Here is a 22,653-nt window from a genome sequence, read left to right as displayed (position 1 = left end):
GCACACAGCCCTTTTCTTTCCTGAGAATTCCCAAAATTGGAACAGAGGAGGTCTGGAGAGGTGAGCTGGAGAAGGTGGTCCTGGGATGCCACGGCAGCTCTCCTGACCCACGACGCTTATAGTAATGGAGCTTCAACACCAACTCCTAGTGACGCCCGGGCTCGGCACTCATACCTAAGTCTGACTTCCCTCTGAGCCGTGGCTTCCTCTTCTGCCCAGCCAGACAGGGTGGAGGATCCAAACGGGGCTTGCCGTCAGGTTTAGAAATCAGCCCTACCTGGGCCCCAAGCGCCCCGGGCACGCAGTAGGCTCACAGCCCGCACGCTCAGTGCAGTACCAGCACGCTCAGTACCAGCTAGAGTTATAATTAGTAAGTCTCTTCTTTGTAGCTCAACAGGGTGCGACGTCCTCTCGTGCCGCTGGCGCCGCGGGTCCGTGGCATCCGCGGGGACCCCGCCCCCGCCCCCCGCGCGCGCGGCCCGAGCCGCCCGGTGGGGTTTCTGCGCGCTGACGTGGGCGGATCAAAGCAGCTGCCGGCTCCTTATAAAGCAGTTCGGGCTGCCAGCGCCGGGAGACCGTGCCGGGTGAGGAGCGGAGCTCGGGCGAGTGAGCGAGCGCAGGCCCCGGGAGCCGAGCGCCCTCCAGTCCCCGCGGGACCCCAGCCGGCCGCGGCTCGCCAGGATCACGGGTGTCCTTTCCAGGCAGCTCGCGAAGAGGACGGCCTCGCCGCCTGCCCAGCCCGGAGAGCGCTTGGGTCCTCCAGGGGCCGCGCTCGCAGCTCCCCGGCCCGCCCGGCCAGGCGAGCGCCCCAGGAGGTGAGCCGTGGCCGCGGGCAGAGGGCGGGCTCTCAACCCGGACCTGCCAGAGTTGGGGGCGGGGGCGGGGGTGGGGGACCCCGTTGGGCACCCGCTCCCGGGCAAGCAAAGCCAGTTCTCGGTAACTCTGTTCCACGGCTCTCCCAGGCAGCCCCTTCGCTGAGAGCAACCGCTGGGGCCTGGGGGTGCGGGCTCTACGCGGATGAGAGGTAGAGGTAGGCTGTACAGACCCCGCGGCCCGCCTCGAGCCTTCCAGTCCCGGTTCCCCCCCATTCGACCCTCTCCCTCCGAGTCAGCCCACGGATGAGGTCATGCCCGAGCCATCCCGGGGGTGGGGGACTTGGATCCAGCTGCAGAGGGTGTGTGTGGTGGGGCGGGAGAGGGTGGCAAAAGGCAGAGAACGACTGCAGCTCCTACTAAATTGGGGGGCGGGGGCGGACGCCTTGCTTTGAGACCTGCTTCCAGAAGCGGCAGGGTGGGGGTGGGAGGAAGGGGGAGAATCGAGAGTTTGTTTACAGACCTGAGCTCCAGGCTGGGGGAGGTAGGGAAGAAGAAAGTCCAGTCCCGGCCCCGAGGCACCTCTGGAGCAGCCGCGAACATCTGGCTGAGCTCGCACGGGCCCCACACCTCCCACCTCCCCGAGCTTAGGTACCTCCAAGACCCTCACGGTCCTTAGGCGCTCGAGGTCTGGCTTGAGGGGCGGGTAGTGGGAGGAACCCCGAGTTCCTCCACCCCACCCTTCCCAATTCCAAACTAACCCGTTTCGCGGGTCACCTGGCGCATCGTCCACAGCCCAGCAGACACATCTAGGAAGACTCGCGGCCAGAGTCAAAGCCGTGTTGAGGGCCTCGCCTCTCTCGGCGTCGCAGGTAACCTTGAAGCAGTAGCTCGGCGTCACCGGTTCTCTGGGTCGGCTCTGTGAGCAGCGCACCCCCGGGCTTCGGGCCGGGCCGGAGGCGACCTTCCGCGCGGCGTGGACACTCAGCACAAGCGCCGGGTGCGGGTTCCCGGCCCGGCGCGGGCTCACGCGGGAAGGGGGTGTTTGGTGGGCGCCCGTCGACTCTGGCTCAGAGGGGCAACCTCGCAGGCAGCGGGGTTTTCAGGGCCTTCCAGAGCCCAAGCCTTATAACCACCTGTTGGAGCGGGCCTGCGGCTACTACGCTTGCGGTGTCCACGGTGTGCACAGCCCGGGAGGTTTCAGCTGTCGCCCGCTGCAAGCCGGGAAGCTTGAGCCTTCTCCACAGCGGGAGGAGGAAGGGACCGCTTATCTCTCCAGGGACACTGCGCTTTGATGCGGGTCCACTACACGCCTGACCCCAAGGGAGGTTCCGAGCCCGGCCTAAAGCAAGAGGTCGGGCAGTCCGGGGCGGACTGCGGCAAGTGGAGGGTCTTATAGAACGACCAGATCTGAGAGGTCACTTAGCTTACTCTTCATCCCATCCCCGGAGCGGGATACTGGGGCCCAGGAAGAGAAGGGGACTTGCCCAAGGTCCCAGGGCACGGGAGGCTGCTGCCTAGCCCACCTCGAACCCCGGTTTAGCGCCCCCTGGCGGGCCGGGGCCTCCGGGAGGAGCGTGCTCCCTGACCCTACAGGCGCAGGCTGAGGGTGACCCAGCGGCCCTCGCGGCTGTCCTAGACACTCTGACAGTGGACAGGAATAATCTGCCAGGACCCAGAGGCCCAGACCGGGAGCCGCCTCCCCCAGCGACGTGCCAGGGCAGCGAAGGGAGAAGCCCAGGACCACCGGGGCCGCTCCGAAACAGCCAGGGATAGCTTGGAGGCCTGGGTCCCGGTGCGCACACGCGGGGCCCCCTTCTCTCTCTGCGCGCGTTGGGCTGGACACGGATCCCGTGCGGTGAGTCCGCGCTCTCCTCTCTCCGCGTGCGGCCCTTCCTTTCCCTACCCTGGAATGCTGGGCGCCTTAGGGGGCAGCCCACACTTTGGGAGGGGGTGGGGGCGAGGAGGAACAGTGAGCAGAGTTTTTTCTCTCTCCCTCCCCTCCCCCGCCCACCCGGCGTATCCAGCCGATATTTTTCTCGTTCTCAGGAGCATGTGGGAAGAGGGGGCTCAGTTAGACTTAAGACCCCAGCTGAAGCACCACTCCTGCTTCTCCGCCCCCAGTGCCTTAGAGCGAGGACCACTGGCTTGGGAGAGCTCTTTGGACGCGAAAAAAAAAAAAATGTAATTCATAAGTTTCTCCCTGCCTTGCCCTGGGTCATGCCGCAAGGTCCCAGAAAACAGTGGGATTTAAAATGTGTGTCTGTGCGTGTGTGTGCTCTTAAGGCGCACACGTACATGCACATACTACACACGTAGATGTAATACTGGGAACTTAGGGATAAGGGGCTCAAAGTACCTGCAGACTACCGGAGACTGGAAAGACCTCAGGAGATGCGTGAAGTCCAGGCCCTTGTTTTTATAGACTGGGAAGCTGAGGCTGGGCTGGTGGAAGGTCCAAGGTCAGATAGTCGGATGAGAATACCTCCTTTTGGGTCAAGTGCCCCCCACTAAGGCGCCTTCTTTTTCCAACTCCCCAAACGCTTTAGGAAGAAATCCCTTTGTCTGGTCCTCCCCAGGGAGGAGGGGCTGAGACTGTGTTTGTCTCCGGACTAACGCCAGGTGTTGGTAAATTTGGGAGAAGCTAGGAAGGGAGTTAATGAGGTGAGAATGAAGAAGGAGGGGGGAAGAAGAAATAGAGAAAAGGCGGAGAAAGCGACTCTGCGGCCTGCGGGAGGGGTATGGGTAACTCCGCGGCCCCAGGACGCCGCCTGGCGGCCAGAGGCGGCATCTTGCCGGCCCCGTGAGCTTCCTGGCTTAGCCAAGGCCAGGCCGCCCCGCCTCGGATCCGGCCTGGGCACCATCGGACCCTCCAAGAGGTCACCGCTAGAGGAACTAGGAAACTCAGGACCCTGAGTAGCCCTTACTGCACAAAGACATTTGCCATCCCCTTTCTCATCCTACCCGTCACAGCCTGAGAAACTGATGCCCCAGAGCAAGTCCCCATTTCCTTGTCTTCTCACGGTCCATGATCTCACCGGACACTGGGTAGACGTGAGAGTAGACTGCCGCTTGTTGGCTGAACAATCCCATTTCACATCTCCAGGCCTCAGTTTTCTCATCTGTGAGATGGGGGCAGTGATAGTACCATCTCCCAGGGATGCTGGGAGGAAGCAAAAATCAATCGCGTTAGGTTGATGTTCTTTTTAAAAGGTGAATTGTGTCATAATCACAGTTTGAATAACAACTGTGGTCCCAGGTTATAGAGGGGGTAAACCGAGCCCCGGCGGGGAAGGAGAATGCCCAAGCCGGCAATAACTAATACTGCGGCGATGAGAAACCAGGTCCTGGGCGCGGTATCTGCTCTTCCCATTGCCCGCCTGCAGCCTCTGCCCTCGACACCTTCTATCGCTCTCTAGGGCTGTGTGCCTGTCCTGTTCAGTTTCTCTCAGCCTCGCTCTCTGAGGTTCTCTCTCCCTCTCGCTGTCTCTCCGCCTGGGCTCTCCTGAGTCTTTGATCCTCTCGCCCCTTTCTCTTCTCGCCGCGGGCGGCTCTAGGTGGACACGCCCTCGGCCGCGCTCCCGCGGCACCTAATTTGAGCCAGACGCCGGCAGCGTCCGGGACTATGTTGGGCTAGAGGCGACGCCCGCCGCGCGCCGGGCCTCCCCGGGCCCCAACCCCTCCTTTGTAATTTGAATAAAACGCCCCCACCCCCCACGCCCGTGGCCCCCGCCCCACGCGCCGCCTTAACCCGCAGCCTCCGCTCTCCCCGACTGCAGGCGGCCTGCGCGCAGGACGAGCGACGGCGGCCGGGAGCGCGGCCGGACTTCGGCGCGGCTTCCCCAGGGTGAGACCCCCCTGCGTGCCCGCCGCGCGAGGATGAAGGCGCGGCCGCAGGTCTGCCAGGCGCTGCTCTTCGCCCTGGCGCTCCAGACCGGCGTGTGCTATGGCATCAAGTGGCTGTAAGTGAGGGATCCGCGTCTACGCAGATGGGCCCCCGAGGGCGGAGAGCGTTAAGGGGTCCCCTGGATCGGGCCAGCTTACTCAAGACTGGGGAGCAGAAGTACCCTGGGGGCTGTGGGCGAGTCATCTTCTTAAGCCTCCTTTTCCTCCTCTGTAAAATGTTGTCCTTACCTGCGGGAGGAGCGAGACAGGGCGTGGAAGGCGACGGAATTGCTCTGTCCTGTGGCGCTGAGAGCTACGCAAGACCTCCACCAGGACAGATGGAAAGAGCGTGGTCGAGGGGCTCAGTCTTAAGGGTCTGTGCCCTGCACACAGGGCCTGCTGGGTATTACGTTCCTTGTCAGTCTCCTGACCGGAGCTGGAGGTCCTCAAACAGCCCAGACTGCCCCACCTGCGTGACCTTGGGGAAGTCTCTCTCAGGTTCTGGGAGCCTCGGCGTCCTCTGTCAAAGGAGGGGAAGAGCCTCTGTCTCACTCAGGTCAGATGAGAAGGGGTTCATGAAAGAACCTCCTTAACTGTCAGATGCTCTGCACATGTGAGAAGACAGTCCTTTAGATAGAAATTATTAATGGAAGGGTAGGTAGGAGAGAGACTCCCTTCTATCCAGCAGCAGGGAGTGCCTGCTCGGTGCCGGACTCTGAGCAGTGAGGGCAGGCAGAGAGGAGTAAAACCCAGCCGCTTCCTGGAGAAGCTGCCCTCTGGTCTGGAAGAGATAAGCCCAGGCTGTAAATAACTCCCAAGTGCTCCAGGAGAGACCAGTGCAGTGTTGTGGGACTCAGACGAGAGGAGAGCACCCGGTGGGGGGCATGTATTGGGACCCTAGGTAGACTTTTCCAGGGTGGTGCTCCTAGGAGGGACCTGAGGAATCTCTGGAAGTTTGGCGGGTCGGGGCAGTGAGAGAAGGGCCCTTTGGGTGGAGGAACTCCCTGCGTGGTTTAGTTCCAGGTCGGGGGCGGGGAGCCATGCAGATAAGACAGACAGGGGACAGATTATGGAGGTTGGGGAGGGACTGTGAGGAAGGTTCGTGGATTAGCTGGAAGACAGGGCGATAGTGGCTGGGCCACCAGCAAACAGTCTTGAGGTCACTGGCCCTGCCTCGTCTGGGGCTGAGTTATTGATTAATTTTCCTCTGGAGAGGGGAACCCCATCTTTTTGCATTTCTTGTTTGCAAGGAGAAGCCTGGGCTTAGCAGCTTCCCAGCCTAGGGTGGGTGGGGGGTGGTGTGTTTGGGGGGGGGCGGGTGGGAAACACCAGTTTTTCTCAGCTGTTCCTGATTAGTTTTATGAGAAATCAGACACTTTCATCCTTCTGCTTGTACCTGGCACTGTCCCAGTTGGTGAGGACCTCTGATCAGGGAGCCCAAGCCCTTCTTGCCCACCACTAACATTGTATAGATAAGGAAACTGAGGTCCAGAGAAGGAAAGGCGTCGTTAAAGAGCACAAGGAGCATCAGAGGCCAAGAACTGGGCTTGCCACTAGCATGTTGTGGGGGATATTGCTGTCATTCCCTCCGAGAAATGTGTGACTTGCGCGGGCCCCCAAGCTGGCATGTGGCTTGGTAGGGTCTGCAGCAGATGGCTAGTTAAGCCCAACATCCATGGTATCCCCACTGCATAGCCTAGGCTGCCACAAAAAAATGAGCATACCTCAGTGTCCGCCTTAAAAGCACTTCCAGCCTCTTGAGGGAAATAGACATATAACGATACAAAGTGGACTTTGGGCTGTGTCCTAGGAGAGGGGGCATGTGTCCCAGAGGAGGAGTGGTTAGTCCCACGTAAGGGAGGTGACTTTGAGCCAGGCTTCAAAGGATAGATAGGATTTCAATGGCCATGGATGGAATGCAAAGCAGGCATCCTAGGCAGAAGGAACCGCAGGGACAGGACTGTGTGTGGTGGGGGGGGGGGTGGGGGGTGGGTGAGAGACAGAGAAACCAGGAATTACAGGAGCTTACTAGTAAATCCCCAAAGCTTTAGACATTTAACTTTGATAATACTCTTGTGAAGTAGGTGACATTCTTATCGCTACCATTTTACAAATGAGGAAACTAAGGTACAGAGAGGTTAAGTAACTGGTCTAAGGTCACACAGCTAGTTAATTAATGGTGGATGTGGGATCAGAAGCCAGGCAGACAGGCTCCATGAAACCAAACCTCTTTGATAGTGGTTAAATTGCTGGAGCTGAAGATACAGGAGGAAGCAGGAGAAAGAGTGGAGTTTAAGAATAACTGTGTGTGTGTGTGTGTGTGTGTGGCCTTGCAGACCATATAGCAAGGTCATATATATATATATGGCCTTGGAATATGCCAGGCACTATTCTAAGTTCTTGATGTGTGTTGTTTCATCTGTCTCCCAACCACCATGTGAAGTGGGTTCCGCCATCTCCCTCATTAAACAGAAGAGGAAGTAGAGGCTCAGTGGGTCTTTAATGAACAGGGTGTCACAGCTAGTAGGCCGCAGAGGCAGGATTTGGACTTAAGCTGCCTGGCTCTGTTTCCTCTTGGTCTGCGGGAGCCATAGGAAAGTTAGGAATAGAGAAGTGTACAGTCAGGATGAAAAGCTGGGGGTCCTGAGGCTGTGCCAGGGGACCCTGCTGCCTTGGGCTTTGGAAAGTAAGCTGAAGAGGAGAGGGGAATTTGACATGGGAACTGAAGGTAGACGTGGCTGAATGACCCAGAATGCCCACCTATGGGGACCTGGGACTCAGCCTGAACTTCCTGCGGAGTGGGGGTAAGGAAGAGGGGGTAGAAACACCTGGGGAAATCCCTCCCCTACCTCACCTCCCACCCAAGCCAAATGGTGGGAGACTCAGACCAGAGGGTGTGGGGAGAACCTTCTCTGGCTGTCTCGGGGCTAGAGAGGATGGTTCCAGCCTTCTCGGAGCCTCTGGAGGCAGCCCCAGGGTGGGTGGAGTGGCCCCAGTGAGCCTGCTGCTCACTCTGGATCAGGCCTCTCGAGGAAGAGTCCGAAGAGACTCGGAGGGACACAGCTGCCGCAGAGAGGCTTGGAGAAGCACCAGACCTGAGTCAGGAGACCCGAGTCCCAGCCTGAGCTCTGACAGTTTACTAGCTGTGAGCTGGACCTCAGGCAAATCAATCACTTGAGTCTTTCTGAGCCTCAGTTTCCTCATCTGTACAATGGAGTGAAAGAGCCCTAAACTGTGATCTAGGAGTTCTAGCCTGGCTCTGCTTCTGATTCTCTGATTGGTTGCTTGTGTACAGGTCTGGGCAAGCCCTCCCCTTCTCTGGGCCTCAGTGTCCCCACTTGCACAATGGAGGGGGGGGACACTGAGGCTCGAAGAGGGTCGGTGACTTGTCCAAAGTTGAATGTTAGGTGAGCAACTGAGCTGGAGCTGAAACCCAGGTCTCTGTGCCCCTCACCACCACCCCACCATTCCCAGGAGAGCCCCAACTCCTGAATGAGAGGCCTCAGCCATCCCCATGGCCCCCTTGGCATAGGCCTCGCCTGTGAACTCTCTGTCCCCTCCTGTCCTCTCTTCCACCTTCTCCCCCATGCACCCGCCCCCAGATAAACCAAAATGTTTTCAATTAGGGGTCTGCTGCAGTGAGGCAAGCCGGACAAGATGTCCAGACGGGTAACTCCCCCGCCTCCTACCCTAATCCTTGATTACCTCCCCAAGGGGGCCTTAGTTAGAGACGGTCATTACCACTAATTACCAGATGACCGCATCGCCCTCCTCTGGAGTGGAATCCGCTGCCTCCCGCCTCCTGATCTCCTGGTCTGCACGCTCCCGTGAGCCGGCCTCTCCCAGCATGCTGCAGCTGGCCGCTCTGACCCGGCTGCGCTCTCCGCAGCCCTGTGCCCACCCAGCACCTCCAGGGTGGTTCCCATTTGTCCTCCACCCTCCTGGGAAGGCTGAGCCTCGTTGTCCATGCCGGATTCCCCTCATAGAACCTCTCTCACCACCAGCTGGGAAGGTGGATGCTTGATGACTTCAAAGATGGACAGACTGACCCAGAGTGGCTGATCCAGACCCCAGGAGTCCAGAGAACCCCTTCTGGGAGCCGCAGTGCCTGGTACTCAGGAGTTACCTGAACTGAGCTCCCCAGGAAAAGTCTGAGCTTATGTTATCCACTTTCTGAGCAGGAGCCCAGGGAAAAGACCTGGAAGACAGCCACCCTGCATGCGTGCCTGCTGTGTGCCCAGTACCGTGCTGGGTGTTTTCTCATGTATCTCCGGTAATCGTTCCTGTTGTGAAACAGAAAACTGGCTCAGAGGGGAAGGATGGAAACTGGGCAAGGTTGATGGGCAGGGTGGGCTCAGGGCAGGCTGAGTGTGGACAGACCCCAGCCCAGTAGGAAGGGGACCCAGAAAGGTGGCATCTGGAGGACGCTGAGCACCCAGGCATTGAACCGCCTCAGTGTCCTCCTCTGTTTAAAGTGGGTAATATTCTCCCCGGCCCCTCCAGACATTGTGAGAATGGGCTGAAATGAGAGGCTCTGTAAACTGGGAACTGCTGTGTCCATCTGGGACAGTGGGTCCATGTGCATGGACAGTGTTTGCTGGGTGGAGGCAGAGAGGTTTTACCAGCCAAGAAACAGGCTGGGGTGGCGGGTTATATCTGCCCCTGTGTGGTCACCCCTCACCCATTACGAGCTGCAGGAATTCAGGCAGCAGGTTCCCCAGGTATCCTGGCATTGGCAGGATCAAGCAATCAGGCCTGAGGTCTGCCCCAGATACACCAGGTTTCTCGGCTCATGCCTTGCAAGGAGGGGGAAGGATGGGCCAGGGATGGCAGTGAGGGAGAAGCCCAAGTCACCCACAGTCTCAGACAGGCTGGGTTGTGCCACCCCAGTGTGGCCCCCAGGCCGTGCTCACTTGCCCTGGCTCTGCTTCCCAGGCCTCTGGGAAGATTTCTATATTTTGGAGTTGTAGGAGCATGGCAGAGAGAGGCAGGAGGAAGCCAACTAACCTACTAGTACCTATAAGCACGTATCATTTCTTTCTTTTTTTTTTTTTTTTTATGTTGGTCTTGTTTATCTCACAAGACCAACAAAAATTATGGGAGAAGTGCCCTATAGCCCTCCACAGGGGCGGGGGAGAATGACCCTAACTCTGCACATATCATTTCACTTGGCCCCTGCAAGGCCTCCAGGAATCCCCATTTTGTGCTTGATGCTCAGACAGTGGCAGCAATTTACCCAAGATTGCGCAGGACGTAGAGGCCAGAGCTTGAGTCCCAACCCGGGTCTTCCGACTCCCTCTGGTCCAAGATTCAGGTGGCAACAAGTGAGGAATCCCATTTATGAATACTCCAAATGCTTTCCAGCCATTATCACATTTAAATCTTAACCATAATCCTTGGAAGTAGAATTTATCATTTCCTTATAACAGATGAAGACCATGAGGCCCAGAGAGGTTGAGTAACTTAGCCAGGTCACACAGCTGTTGCCCAAAGCCTGAGCTCTCCCCTGGGCCAGTCCATGAGCTGGAACATCTAGGTTGCCTTATAACTGGTGACAGGTCTGTGCAGCTGCCTGTTGAGGGGCTCCTTGAGGAAAGGATCTATATCCTTCACTACCAAATGAGTCTGGGAAGAGTTGTGCTTAGTAAATATTTCTCCCACAAGCAGATCAAGTTCATTTTTTCATTTAGGCACAGGAACAGGGGAAGGGCATTCCTGGCACCAGGAGAGTCTGGGCACAGGCATGGTGTCAGGGTCGTCCCTGTCAGAGAAGCTAGGAGTCTGGTGTGGTGGATATTTCGAAATGTGGGGGAAAAAGGACAAGAGACTGGAGAGCACTGGGGTGGTGGCAGGCTTGCCACCTGAGGGGCCGTGAAGTCAGAGGGGAGCCCTTGACCTTGACTAAGTAGGTGCAAGATGCTAAGGTGGGAAGAGGCCACCAATGCAATAATGTAGTAGATTTCATCACAGGGCACTGACCATGGCGTGTCAGCCCTGGACAGAGCATGTGACACGCCAGAGTTAATCCCCCAGACAGTACTGGGAGGGGAGAGGTTACTTGCCTTGCTCAAGGTCATGGGGGAGTGCGGGTGACAGAGGCGGGGGTGACAGGGCCAAGAATCTGCCTAGGCCTGTGCTGTTCTTTGGCACTGGGCTGCCTCCCTTGGGATCTCAGGCCAGGGGCTCAGGAATCCAGGCCTTGCCAGGTCTCAGCCCTGACCCTGGATGAGGTCTGCTATGGTCCCAGCAAGTGGGACACACAGCATGCAGGTCTGAAGGCTGGCCCCTGCTTTCCCCTTGTCCCTCCAAGGTCTCTGCTGGATTTCTGAGGACCAGCTGGCCCTAGGGTAGGGACCAGGTCTATGTAGAACTCTTTAAGACTGTGGGGTCCCTCTAGCCTCCACTTAGGGGAGGTGCAGCCTGATGCAGTCTGCTCCTGCGAGAAGGCCTGGGAAGAAGGTGAATCCAGGATGGTCCTGGTCCTAAAGTCTTAGAATTTCAGTGCCCAGAGCCACGATCTGGGAAGCTCAGAGGTCCTATAGCATCATCAGGGTTCATAGAGAACCGCCTAGATCAGCATTCTCAAAGCATGGATGAGGTTAGGACTCTTCAAATAGAGGGTTTTGTGCTCAGCAGGCTTGGAAGTTACAAACCAAGCCTGTTGCTTTGCTGCAGGACTTCTCAGGGCCTTTAAAATGGAAATATGCATGATTATTCTTCAAGAGGGGATATAGTATATCACATCCCCAAAATGTGTTTGACCATGGATCCGCTTTTTCAGAGTGTCTCACTGGAGCCTGCTCTGGGGAATACAGTTTACAGGTACAGACACTGAGACCCAGAGAGGACAGTGATTTATCTAAAGTCACACAAGTTAATGGCTGTGTGCTTAGTCACGCAGTTGTGTCCAACTCTTTGCGACCCCATGGACTATAGCCCGCCAGGCTCCTCTGTCCCTGGGGATTCTACAGACAAGAATACTGGAGTGGGTTGCCATGCCCTTCTCCAGGGGATCTTCCCAACCCAGGGACTGAACCCAGGTCTCCTGCATTGCAGGTGGGTTCTTTACCATCTGAGTCACCAGGGAAGTCCAAGTTAATGGCTAAATCCTATTTATCACAAAATTGAGTGGCTTTAATCTTTTCATAAATCCCTTGCATGTATGTGGGATTTTTACAGCCTAATATATGGATTTAATAATTAATGAAGCCAAATCTAGTAAGTGCTCAATTAATAATGTATATTATGCTGATGACTATAATCTAGCATCTAGCATAGTGTCTGGCTCAGTATTGAGTGAATGTTGCATAAAAAATAATAATCCACAGCTGTGTGAGGACTAAATAAGCTAATGGATGTGAGTGAGTTGTGAACTAGAAAACTGTTAGTCTAATTATAATAAAGCCTAGGTAGGGTGGGGGGAGGGTCACAATCCTATGTTATGAATGAGCGCCTCAGGCCCAGGAAAGGACAGGGACGTGCCCAAGGTCACACAGGGGCGGGAGGGAGAGCCATTACCCTGCTGGGGACGGCACTGCTTGGCCTCCTGCTTTCCCAGCTCCTTCCAGTAAAGGCCCCAGACCCACGGAGAAGAGACTGGGGCCATACAGTGGGTGGAGGCAGCAGGGTCCCTCTCGGCCCTGACTTCCTTTTCACTGGTGCTGCTTTCTGGCCGTGTGCAGGGCCCTGTCCAAGACCCCGGCGGCCCTGGCGCTGAACCAGACGCAGCACTGCAAGCAACTCGAGGGCCTGGTGTCGGCGCAGGTACAGCTGTGCCGCAGCAACCTGGAGCTCATGCACACCATCGTGCACGCTGCCCGCGAAGTCATGAAGGCCTGCCGCCGGGCCTTCGCTGACATGCGCTGGAACTGCTCCTCCATCGAGCTCGCCCCCAACTATCTGCTCGACCTGGAGAGAGGTAGGGGGCCGGCAGGGCCTGCTAGGGCCTGCGGAATGCGTGCGGGTAGAGGTGGATGAATTCAGGCATAAATATATGTGTGTTTAGATAGGTGGCTGTGTTCATGGATGGATGGATGGAAGCGTGATGTGTGGATGAGTGAATAACTGGATGATGGATGGATCCACGGATGGGTGGGTGGATGAATTAATCATGGCCATGGGTGTTTGGGCGTGAATTGATGAATGGATGAACATACAAGGAGTGCGGGGGAGCCTGGATGACAGTACAAATGCATGCATACCCTTCATACCTGGACAAAGGAATGAATGATGCAGGGAGGCCGGTGGGTGGGGTGGGGAGTCTATAACGAGAGTGCGACTGAGCCCACCCTCAGGGCAGACAGGTGTGCCACATGGTAATTCTAGACCAACCCGACTCAAAGTGCTGTGAGAGGCCCAGAGTGATACAGGGACTAAAGAGCATCTGTGGAGACTTGCTGGAGGAGGGGGCTTCTGGGGTGGGTTGGGGTGGGGCTTCCTGTGTAGCATAAGGAGGCTTTTGGAAGGCAGGGGATCAGTTCTGTCCCCCGCACAGTGACAAGTCATATGTGTGCAGCACTTTACAGACATAGCCTCCTTTCTTCCTGAATTATCCCAACTCCAGAGAGGCCTGTGAGGTAGGTATATCGTTACCACTCTATGGTTAAGGACACCAAGGCTTGAGAAGGGCAGTAACTTGCTTGGACCTGAGGCCAGGACCCCACAGCCAAGGCACGTTGGACTCCATCTTAGTTGTTAAGGCTGCTGTAACAAAGCCCCACGCTCTGCGGGGCTTCCCACAAGGGGAGGCTGGAAGTCGGAAGTCAGAGTCAGGGTGTCTGCAGGGCTTCCTCTGAAGGCACAAGGGGGAAGACTCATCCCTGCCTCGTCTTCACTTCTGGGGACTGCCACAGTCTGTGTTCCTTGGCTTCTAGCTGCATCTCTTACGTCTCTGTTTCGGTCACATGGCCTCTGCCCTATATGTCTCTGTGTCCAAGATTCCCTCTTCCTCCAAGGACCCCAGTTGTTGTATCCGGGCCCACTCTGATCCATCTAATGACCTCAGCTCAGTTACACCTGTAAAGACCCCATTTCTAAATAAGGTCATGTTCACAGGTACCAGGGATCAGGACTTGACCATATCTTTTTAGGAGACACCTTTCATCCTGCAGCAGGCTGCTTGCTCACCTGTCTTTGAGGAGCTCAGGGATGGGGCCCTCAGTGCCTGAAAGCAGTCCCTAACACTGGGTGTGGGGCGTGCAGTGTGAAAGTGCAGTGTGCTGAGCGTGTGAGGGTATGCCTGTGGGGTTGCTGGCTTTTTGGGCTTCACGAGTGAGTGTGCCCGTCAGCTAGTCCATTTGGGGGAGGATGGGGGCGTGACAGATGAATGGTCCTAGCGCCACCCTCCACCTGCTGTGTCCACTCGCCACCACTGTCCCCATCTGGCCCCAGAGGCAGGTGGGGACTTCAGCCCTGGGCACGGTCCTATGCTTGGGTCGCTCGCCCGGGTTGACCCCGCTCCTCCCCACAGGGACCCGGGAGTCAGCCTTCGTGTATGCGCTGTCGGCGGCCGCCATCAGCCACGCCATCGCCCGGGCCTGCACCTCCGGCGACCTGCCCGGCTGCTCCTGCGGCCCTGTCCCAGGTGAGCCACCCGGGCCCGGGAACCGCTGGGGAGGATGTGCGGACAACCTCAGCTACGGGCTCCTCATGGGGGCCAAGTTTTCCGATGCTCCTATGAAGGTGAAAAAAACAGGATCCCAAGCCAATAAACTGATGCGTCTACACAACAGTGAAGTGGGGAGACAGGTAACCACCCCCCCACCCACCCCCCCCAGATGGTTGTGCTTATGTCAGTTGGCCCGGAGAGGGGCACCCGGTGGGCCCCAGTGGAGGGGGTGGTGGGGGGACGGGCCCTGATGCGCCCACACTGATGTGCTCCTGGCCTCCCCTGACTCTTTCCTCTCCAGTGGCTTGGGCCTTGCCTGGCTTCTTCTCCTCCAAGGGGTCCACTGGGGTTTGGGTTGGAGAACGTTGGTGGAGCAGAAGGAGCGCTAAGCTGGGAGTCAGGAGCTCTAAACTCACTGTGTGATACTGGGCGAGTCACTTCCTCTCTGCCCTCAGTTGTTCCCATCTATAAAATGGAGGGGGGTGGTGGAGAAGGAAATGGCAACCCACTCCAGTATTCTTGCCTGGAAAAGTCCATGGACAGAGGAGCCTGGCGGCTGAAGTCCATGGGATTACATGACTGAGCATGTGTGCACGAAGGTGGAGGGATATGGGTTGGTAGCAATAAAGTGGTAGAACTTAAAAAAAAAAATGGGGGTGGGTGGGTGATCTCTAGTCCTCATTGTCACATTTCCTCAGACTCCTCCGGGGCTCGGGGCCACCCTAGCCTCCAGAACATGATTTCCCCTCCATGTATTTCATTATCAGTGTTGCTTTAATTCCTCACCTCATTGTAGAGAAGATTGGAGTGAATGCATAAGTGAATGAACGGACCTTTTTAACAAACTTTATGCTCATCTGTGTGCCAGACACTGTGGTGGGTGCTTGATTAGCTTTCTCTCCCATGGTCCATGAAACCACACTGTGAAGAAGTACTGTTATCCCTCCTCGCAGATGGGGAGCTGATCCCAGAGGGGCAGAATATCAGGTGTGGATGAATCTCATGACCTCCTCCCTGCAGCCCCCTTAGGCCCGTTGTGCAGAGGCCCCAAGTGAGGCAGAAGGAGCGTAGGTGGCTTGGCCAAGGACACACAGTGCGATGGAGCCCAGGTCTATGGGATTCCAAGTCTAGAGTTTTCCACGTCCTCACCTTCCTGTCTCTCTGATCTCCCTTGTGTAAGGATTCTAGGACGTCCAGGTGGTCTTTGGACAGTTGGGGAAACAGGTCAAGTCACCCTGTGGTCTGTAGCAGAGTCTGGCTAGGGACCAAGAACTTCTGCCTCCAAACCCTGCGGGCTTGCTCCCCACAACCCTTGGAAACCCACTGGGAGCCCTTCACCATCCTCCTGCCCAAGAACCCAGCCCCACTCCTGCCCACAGCCAGGCCCCAGCCTCACGCTGCCATGCTCACACGACACTGGCAGCCATCCCATCCCGCAGTGCAGTCCACTCAGGGTCCTCAGCTTTGCGGGCACCTCAGGCCTGTCCCGGGCCCTGATGCCCCGGAGCTGGCCTCCCTGGGACCATTCACAGGGGCCCGAGAGGGTCAATGACAGCATGCCTCGCCCTGGCAGGGAGGCCTCGGGAAGCCGAGCCCTTTCTGCCCTCTGAGCTGAGGAGCTGAGTGTGGTTTACTTTCCTGGATGACTTGGAAGTGCCTCGTGCCCTTGGGAAGCCGAGCGTGCCCTGCAGTCAGGTTCATTTCATTGTGTGCTCTCCACAGGCTTTGCTGAGACAGTTCCAGCCTCTAGACCCAAGTGGACTCCCTCACTCCCCACTTTCCGGCACTGTGAGGGGTAGGGAACCCTGGGACCTTGACCAGCTTCCTCACTAACTCCCCATGGGATTTGGAGCAAGGCTCCCTCCGTGTGCCTCAGTTTCCCTGTATTTTTGATGCACAGACAGGCCTGGGAGACCCCTAACCCTTGCAGTGGCGCCCACAGGGCAGGCGGGAGGGCAGAGGGGTCCCAGTCCTGTGTGCAAGGGGGCGGGGCTTAGACTGCAGAACTGGAAGACCTGCAGAAGGCATCTCGCTCACACCTCTCAGGTACACAGGGAGAAACTGAGGCCTGCAGAAGTCAGTCGCACAGAGTCATCTCCAAAGCCCCGGCTAGGGTCTCCCCAGGCCTCGAGTCCAACCCTGCCCACCATAATTCTTACTTAGACTGATTTTTCAAAACCAAATATTGATTTAACTTTAGTAGTTCACAAAATGCTTTCATATATGTCATCTTGTTGAATCCTTTCAATGACTCTATAAGGTAGCAATCACACACCTGCTCAGCGCACATGAAGACAGGTGCTGAGTGATGATGCGGCAACAGGCAGCCTCGGGGACGGCCAGCCCCTAGCACCCACCTCTTGCTTCTTCTTCTCCTCTCCCTCCCTTCCTTTTCTTCTCCTGCTCACCTTTTTTCAGCAAGCATTTTGTGAGAGAGAAAAAGCAGAGCATGTGAAAAGCCATGGCTTTTGGAATTGCCTTCAGAACTGGGTTCAAATCCCAGTCCAAGATCTCCTAACTGTGTAGCTTTGGGCAGGAGACAGCCTCTCTGAGCCTTCTCTTTTTTAAATGGGGAAATTAATGATATTGCCCATGAACGATTTCTGTGATGATGAAACCATTTGAAGTGTGAGGGCAGTAGGTACAGTAGGTGTATGAATGGCATCGTTACCCCTGCGAAAGCCACTCTCTTCCTGCCCCTCCCAGCTGCCCTCCAGGGTTGGAGGAGGAGCTAAGGATCTACCCTGCAGCTTGAGAGCAAAACGCCCTGTCCCTTGTCCCTTGAGGCCTGGAGCAGGCAGTGACTCCCTGAGAACACTGGCAGGTGGAGAGGTGGGGCCAGGGCCCAGGGCAGGCAAGGGAAGGAGCCCCACCACCCAGCCCAACGCCCTCCCCCTGTCCGCAGGCTCTGCGCGCCTCTCTGGAAATGAAGTGTAAGTGCCATGGGGTATCTGGCTCCTGCTCCATCCGCACCTGCTGGAAGGGGCTACAGGAGCTTCGGGATGTGGCTGCTGACCTCAAGACCCGCTACCTGTCGGCCACCAAGGTGGTGCACCGACCCATGGGTACCCGCAAGCACTTGGTGCCCAAGGACCTGGACATCCGGCCTGTGAAGGACTCGGAGCTCGTCTATCTGCAGAGCTCCCCCGACTTCTGCATGAAGAATGAGAAGGTGGGCTCGCACGGGACACAGGACAGGTAAGGGTCTGCCGCCACCCTGGCAGGAAAGGCCAGCCATGTAGGGCATGCCCCTTCCCAGCTCAGGCCTGGGCACACACAGTCGGTTGGGCTTCAGCTGGCTTTTGGGGAATGGAGTCCCTGCCTGGTTGAATGCTGAGTGGAGGTGTGGGATCCCAGGGCTCCCGGCAGAGCTCCTGGGAGAGGCTGTTGTGCTCCTCACCAAGGCAGGGGCTCCTTGGGAATGGAGGCTCATGAGAGGTCCCTACCTCACCTGCCCCCTAGTGAGGGAGACAGATGGGAAGAGTCAATGACTGTGCGGCAGACAAGGGCTAGGAAAGAGGCTGCCTGACATAAAATAGGTCCTCAGTAGATGTCTGTCAAATGAATACAGGAAGGATCATGTCACACAACCTGCTGGTTGGACAAATGAACTGAGGCACGGGGTGGGGCAGGCAGCAGGCAGCCCCCGTGGCCACACCCGAAGTCTGCACAGCGTGGAGGCAGGACCAGGGCAGGCTCACTCCAAAGGGGCAACAGGAGAGCGAGGCCAGCCTGCATGTTGTGGAGAGGGTGCTCCCACATCCCCACCTACATCCACCCCTCCCAGACCCTAGCTCTCTCTTCTAGCCGCCCCCTGCCTCCCCGCCACCCTCCCATTTCAGAGCCAGGCCTGGGATCCCTATAGCAAGGCCTATCCTAGAGGCTAAAGCTGATCCAGGACTGGAGAAAGGGAGGGAGCCAGTGGGGACAACAGACCTCCTGGGTGCCAGGAGTGGCTGGTGAGGATTCAGGGGAGCAGCTCTTTCCCGAGATGGTTCAGGAGGAATCCATTCCTGAAATGCTATAAAGAAATAGTTGTGCAATCAAATACACTGGGAAATTCTCTTTGCAAGGCACGAGAACATATTAAAGGCTCTGAGGAATCCTGCAGTAAAGGATCTGTCTAAGCCTCTGTTTCCCAGAGGTGTTTGGCTGTGGAACTCTTTTATTAAGGAGCTCCTAATAGCATTCCACAAGATGAGTGTTCTTCGGGGTTAAAAGAATATTGAACCAGAGTGAGGGTGTCTGAGAACGTGTCTGGCACATAGTTGGTGCCTGGCCAGCTTTTGCTTCCTCCTCAGCCCACGTTCCTGTCTCTAGGAAAGGGGGGCTGCTTTGGGGGGCTCCCTCCTCACAGGCCAGGGCAGCAGGCTGTAAGAGGAGGCCCAGCCGCCCATCTGGAGGCCAGATTGAGGAGGTCAGGCAGAGTGAAGAAGGAACCAGGTCAGGCCAGAGAGACAGGAAGGAGCGAGAGTCTAGGCTGAGGACCCAGGGTGGGTGTGATGAGGACGGGGTGGGGGGAGGATTCTGGAACCCACAGGACCTGGGGGAAGCCCACTGAGGACCCCAGAGCAAAGAGGGTTTCTCCCTGGAGCCCTGGAGCGGCTGTGCCTGTGTGTCTCAGGAAGGACAGCTCCCACCCTGATGCCACAGCTTTCTAGAGGAGGGGACCTTGAACAAATCCCCTTCCCTTCCCTGAAGCTCAGGGTCATCTTCTGTGCCTTGGGGACAGTGCCACCCACCTGGAGGGTTGGTGTGATTCGAATCACACAGCCCCTCCATGCTGGGCATGATCAGTGCCCTGGGAAGGGTTTGTGAATGACGGGCTCCCCCCACCCCCTCCCTGAGGCTGCCAGGCCTCTTCCTTCCCAGCTGTCACGACTCTGCCCCAAGGACTTGCCCCCAAACTGTTGATGAGGAGGCCCCTTCCCACAGCACCAGCAGCTACCCTTGCTTTCTCAGAATGCCATCCCCCTACCCCCCGGTATCCTGCCACGCTCAGCCCTCAGCCATTCTTCTGAGGATGGGCCTTGTTCGACAGCTGTATGGGTCAGCTTTTTCTCCAGTAACAAACTGCCCCCAACATCTCAGTGGCTCACAACCACAGACACTTTTTACATCCATTATATGAGGCTCTGGCTGGCACCAGGGGTGGGGAGGGACATCAAGTGCTCAGATTGTGACAGAGGGAAAACGGGGATCCAAGAGGGGCCCTGACTCAGCCTGGACAGCAAGGAAGGCTTCCTGGAGGAGGGGAAGCATGAACTTTACTAGGTTGGGGATTTAGGGGTACAGGGGGTTGGGTGGAAATGAGCTTTGTTAACTGTAAAAGGCAGGTGGCATAGGTGGTACACGTTAGCTGGGTCCCCTAGCGGGGCAAGATGCCCTCCTCAAATCCAGCCTGGTGAACTGAGGCCCCCTTAGCAGTCCCTATTCCAGTCTCTGAAACCTGCTGTGTCCCCAGGCCCCAGATCCCCCTCACAGGCACCATTATAGTTCTTGTCTGGGTCTGAAGCTGGAGGCCAGATTTCAAAAATTGCATGTCAGGGACCCAGAAATAAAATGAAACCCTTTCCAGCACCCTTTGTTGGACTAGAGACCTTCAGAATAAGGCTGAGAGGGACTAATGGTGTTGAATGACTACAAAAAAGCCCAGAAAGGTTAAGTGACTTGCCTGAAGTCACATAACCAGTGAGCAGAAGAGCTTGGGTTTGAACCCAGGTCTGCTGGCTCTGGGCATATGTTGTTCTGCTGTTGCTTCCTGTCTCCTCCCTCCTGCCTGGAACAGCATACAGCCCCCACATGCAGTCTCTTCCTGACTCCCCCTCCAGGTGATCTCTCCTTTCCTCTCCATGGCTCCTTTCCAGCTCAGGCCTCAGCTTCTTTTACTCAGCCGCTGTCCAGTCTCCTCCTTGGCCTCCCTGCCTCCAGCCTTGCTGCTTCATCCATCTGTCACCCACCCCCTCTTACATTAGGTCGGGTGTTTGTTCTCCTTGCCCTCACCACCCTATGCCCTCCCTTCTATCTGAGATTCCTACTCATCTTTCATGGAATGGCCTGGATGACCCCTCTCCCTCCAGGAAGCCTTCCTGAACTCTCACAGACCTGGTGCTCACCCTATGTGATGCTGGGCAAGTCCTCTGCCCATTCTGTGTCTCAGTTTCCCCATCAGGAAAGATGAGGGTTGGATTTGGTCATCCCTAAGGCTTACTCACCTGGGACACTCTGGGATTCCTTGGTCCATGTGGCTGTGGGCACCAGGCTGCTTCCCATGACAACACCCCAGCAAAGCGCAAGCCCAGCTAGATGAAAATGCAGACCTGCACAGACGTTTCCTCACTAGACAGAAGAACCGATGGCAAGACAGAAGAACTGATGGCAAGGATATTTGGGGTTTATAGGGACCTTCAGTGTCTTCTTTGCCCACATTAGTGATTCGTTTCTTCGTGAATCACTTCCAGCCCATGGATTCTCTGCCCCTTAGGGTGGGGAGAATGAATAAGCACTGGACTTGGTTTCAAAGGACCCCTAAGCTTGAGCCCTGCTTATCCGCAAACGCTCGTGAGACTTTGAGCAGCCCTCTGCCCTTTGCTGAGCCTGTTTCCACCTGTAAAGTAAAGTGGGCATAGCAATTCCACTAGCCCAAAGACCCTGCCTGCCTCCAATAAGATAAAATTCTGGAGGGAAGCACCTGATTCAGAGGGGGCAGATGATTGACAGACCCTCTGTCTCCAAGAAGAGAGCGCCAGGTGCTCCCTCTGCCTCACGTCCGATGCCATTTGTTTCTGAATTTATCCTGAGATTCTAAAAGTGAAAACAATTTTTGTATTTGTTAGAATATAATTAAGGGTTAAATATGAAGATAGGATTATTAACTAGTGGTTTGAGACATTTTCAAGTATTTAGAAGTAGAAGGTATAGGAAAAGAGACAAAGGAAACATAACACCCCCTCATTTTAATAAACATCTACTAGAAATATAGGGAAAAGTGAGAAGGACCCCTGGGAAAAAGAATTTAAATTCTCCAAAGACCAAGACACTATCCAAGGGGGACTGAGGCAGCAGCCGTGGTCAGAGGAGACGGGGGCTGCCTGGCTGGGAGTGGGGGGCACTGGTGAGTGATGAGGGTGCTCACTGACCTCCCCATCCCCCTCCAGGCAGTGCAACAAGACATCGCATGGCAGCGACAGCTGCGACCTCATGTGCTGTGGACGCGGCTACAACCCCTACACAGACCGTGTGGTCGAGCGCTGCCACTGCAAGTACCATTGGTGCTGCTACGTCACCTGCCGTAGGTGTGAGCGCACCGTGGAGCGCTACGTCTGCAAGTGAGGCCACACAGCTCCTCGGGACCCTCGGAGCCCAGCCGGGGGGCCGGAGACACCCCGCGGGTTTTGGCTTCTGAATTCCAGATGCCGAGTGTGGAAGGAGGCTTGTGCTTTGCCTCCACTTGGAAGCCGCCAGGAACAGAAGGCTGGGCCATCAGGGAAGGAAAGCCAGGACATCAAAGGAGACCGACAAGATTAAAAATAACCTGGCAGCCCGAGGCTCCGGAGTGCCCACTTGCTGCCTTCCCGGCGGATCTAAGGAGCCAGGGGTGTGGGTTTGGCAAGACTGGTATGGACTCAATCTTTCGTAGCCAGAGACACCAGCTTCCTGGGAAGTGGGAGGTGAGCCTGTCCTCACCAGAATGTTCTGTAGGCATAGCCCTCGAGACCCCCGACCCACTCCAGGGTCTGAGCCTACTGGGCCCACCACAAGGAACCACTAGCTTTGGTTGTAAATGTTTTTTTGTTTTGTTTTGTTTTTCTTCCTCTGGGATGTGGGAGCTACAGAAATATTTATGAAACATAGCTTTTTCTTTGGGGTGGCTGGCTTCAATTCCTCTTTATATATTTTATATATATAAATATATATATATGATGATCTATATTTTAAACACGCTCTTTAAACAGCTGTTTGAAATAAATGCTGAGAACCCCAGCCCTCCCCTGCAGTTTCTGGCCTCCTCAAGTGAACTCAGAGGATCCCGGGGCTGGTGGAGTGATCTCTCCAGTTTCTAGGCAAGGTGGCATCTTATTGATGTTTCCCGCCCATGGCACCCCCCATCCGGTTCTGGCCCCAGTCTCCTTGTAGGATCTCCGGGTCAAGGGCGACGACAGACGTCTTGAAACCCAAACCCAGCTGGCGGACTCTTTGTTCCTCGGGGACACACATGTGGGTGCACATAGCCTGGCAGTGGCCTCAGACCTGCTAAGTGGCTTCAAGAGAAACCCTATCCAGGCACTGGGAACACAGACCTCAGGGAGGTGGTGGCAGACCCAGGCTCCAGCTAGCCCTGGCAGGGTT

At 56.4% G+C, this 22,653-nt stretch overlaps 1 protein-coding gene across 1 annotated transcript; it reads left to right on the top strand.

Moving 5' to 3' along the window:
- Positions 1 to 211: 211 nt before the first annotated feature.
- On the top strand, positions 212 to 22,300 carry WNT11 (Wnt family member 11). The gene is made up of 6 exons (XM_070472939.1): positions 212 to 815; positions 4,592 to 4,774; positions 12,380 to 12,615; positions 14,167 to 14,444; positions 17,210 to 17,502; positions 21,462 to 22,300. The coding sequence occupies exons 2-6, from the start codon at positions 4,692 to 4,694 to the stop codon at positions 21,634 to 21,636; spliced, it is 1,065 nt and encodes a 354-aa protein (XP_070329040.1). The 5' UTR covers positions 212 to 815; positions 4,592 to 4,691; the 3' UTR covers positions 21,637 to 22,300.
- The last annotated feature ends 353 nt before the right edge of the window (positions 22,301 to 22,653 follow it).

This window comes from Odocoileus virginianus, chromosome 10 (assembly GCF_023699985.2).
Source record: "Odocoileus virginianus isolate 20LAN1187 ecotype Illinois chromosome 10, Ovbor_1.2, whole genome shotgun sequence".
In the NCBI taxonomy this organism is placed as follows: Eukaryota; Metazoa; Chordata; class Mammalia; order Artiodactyla; family Cervidae; genus Odocoileus; species Odocoileus virginianus.
The sequence above is the reverse complement of the archived record's forward strand: the minus strand, read 5'-3'. Positions and strand labels throughout refer to the sequence as shown.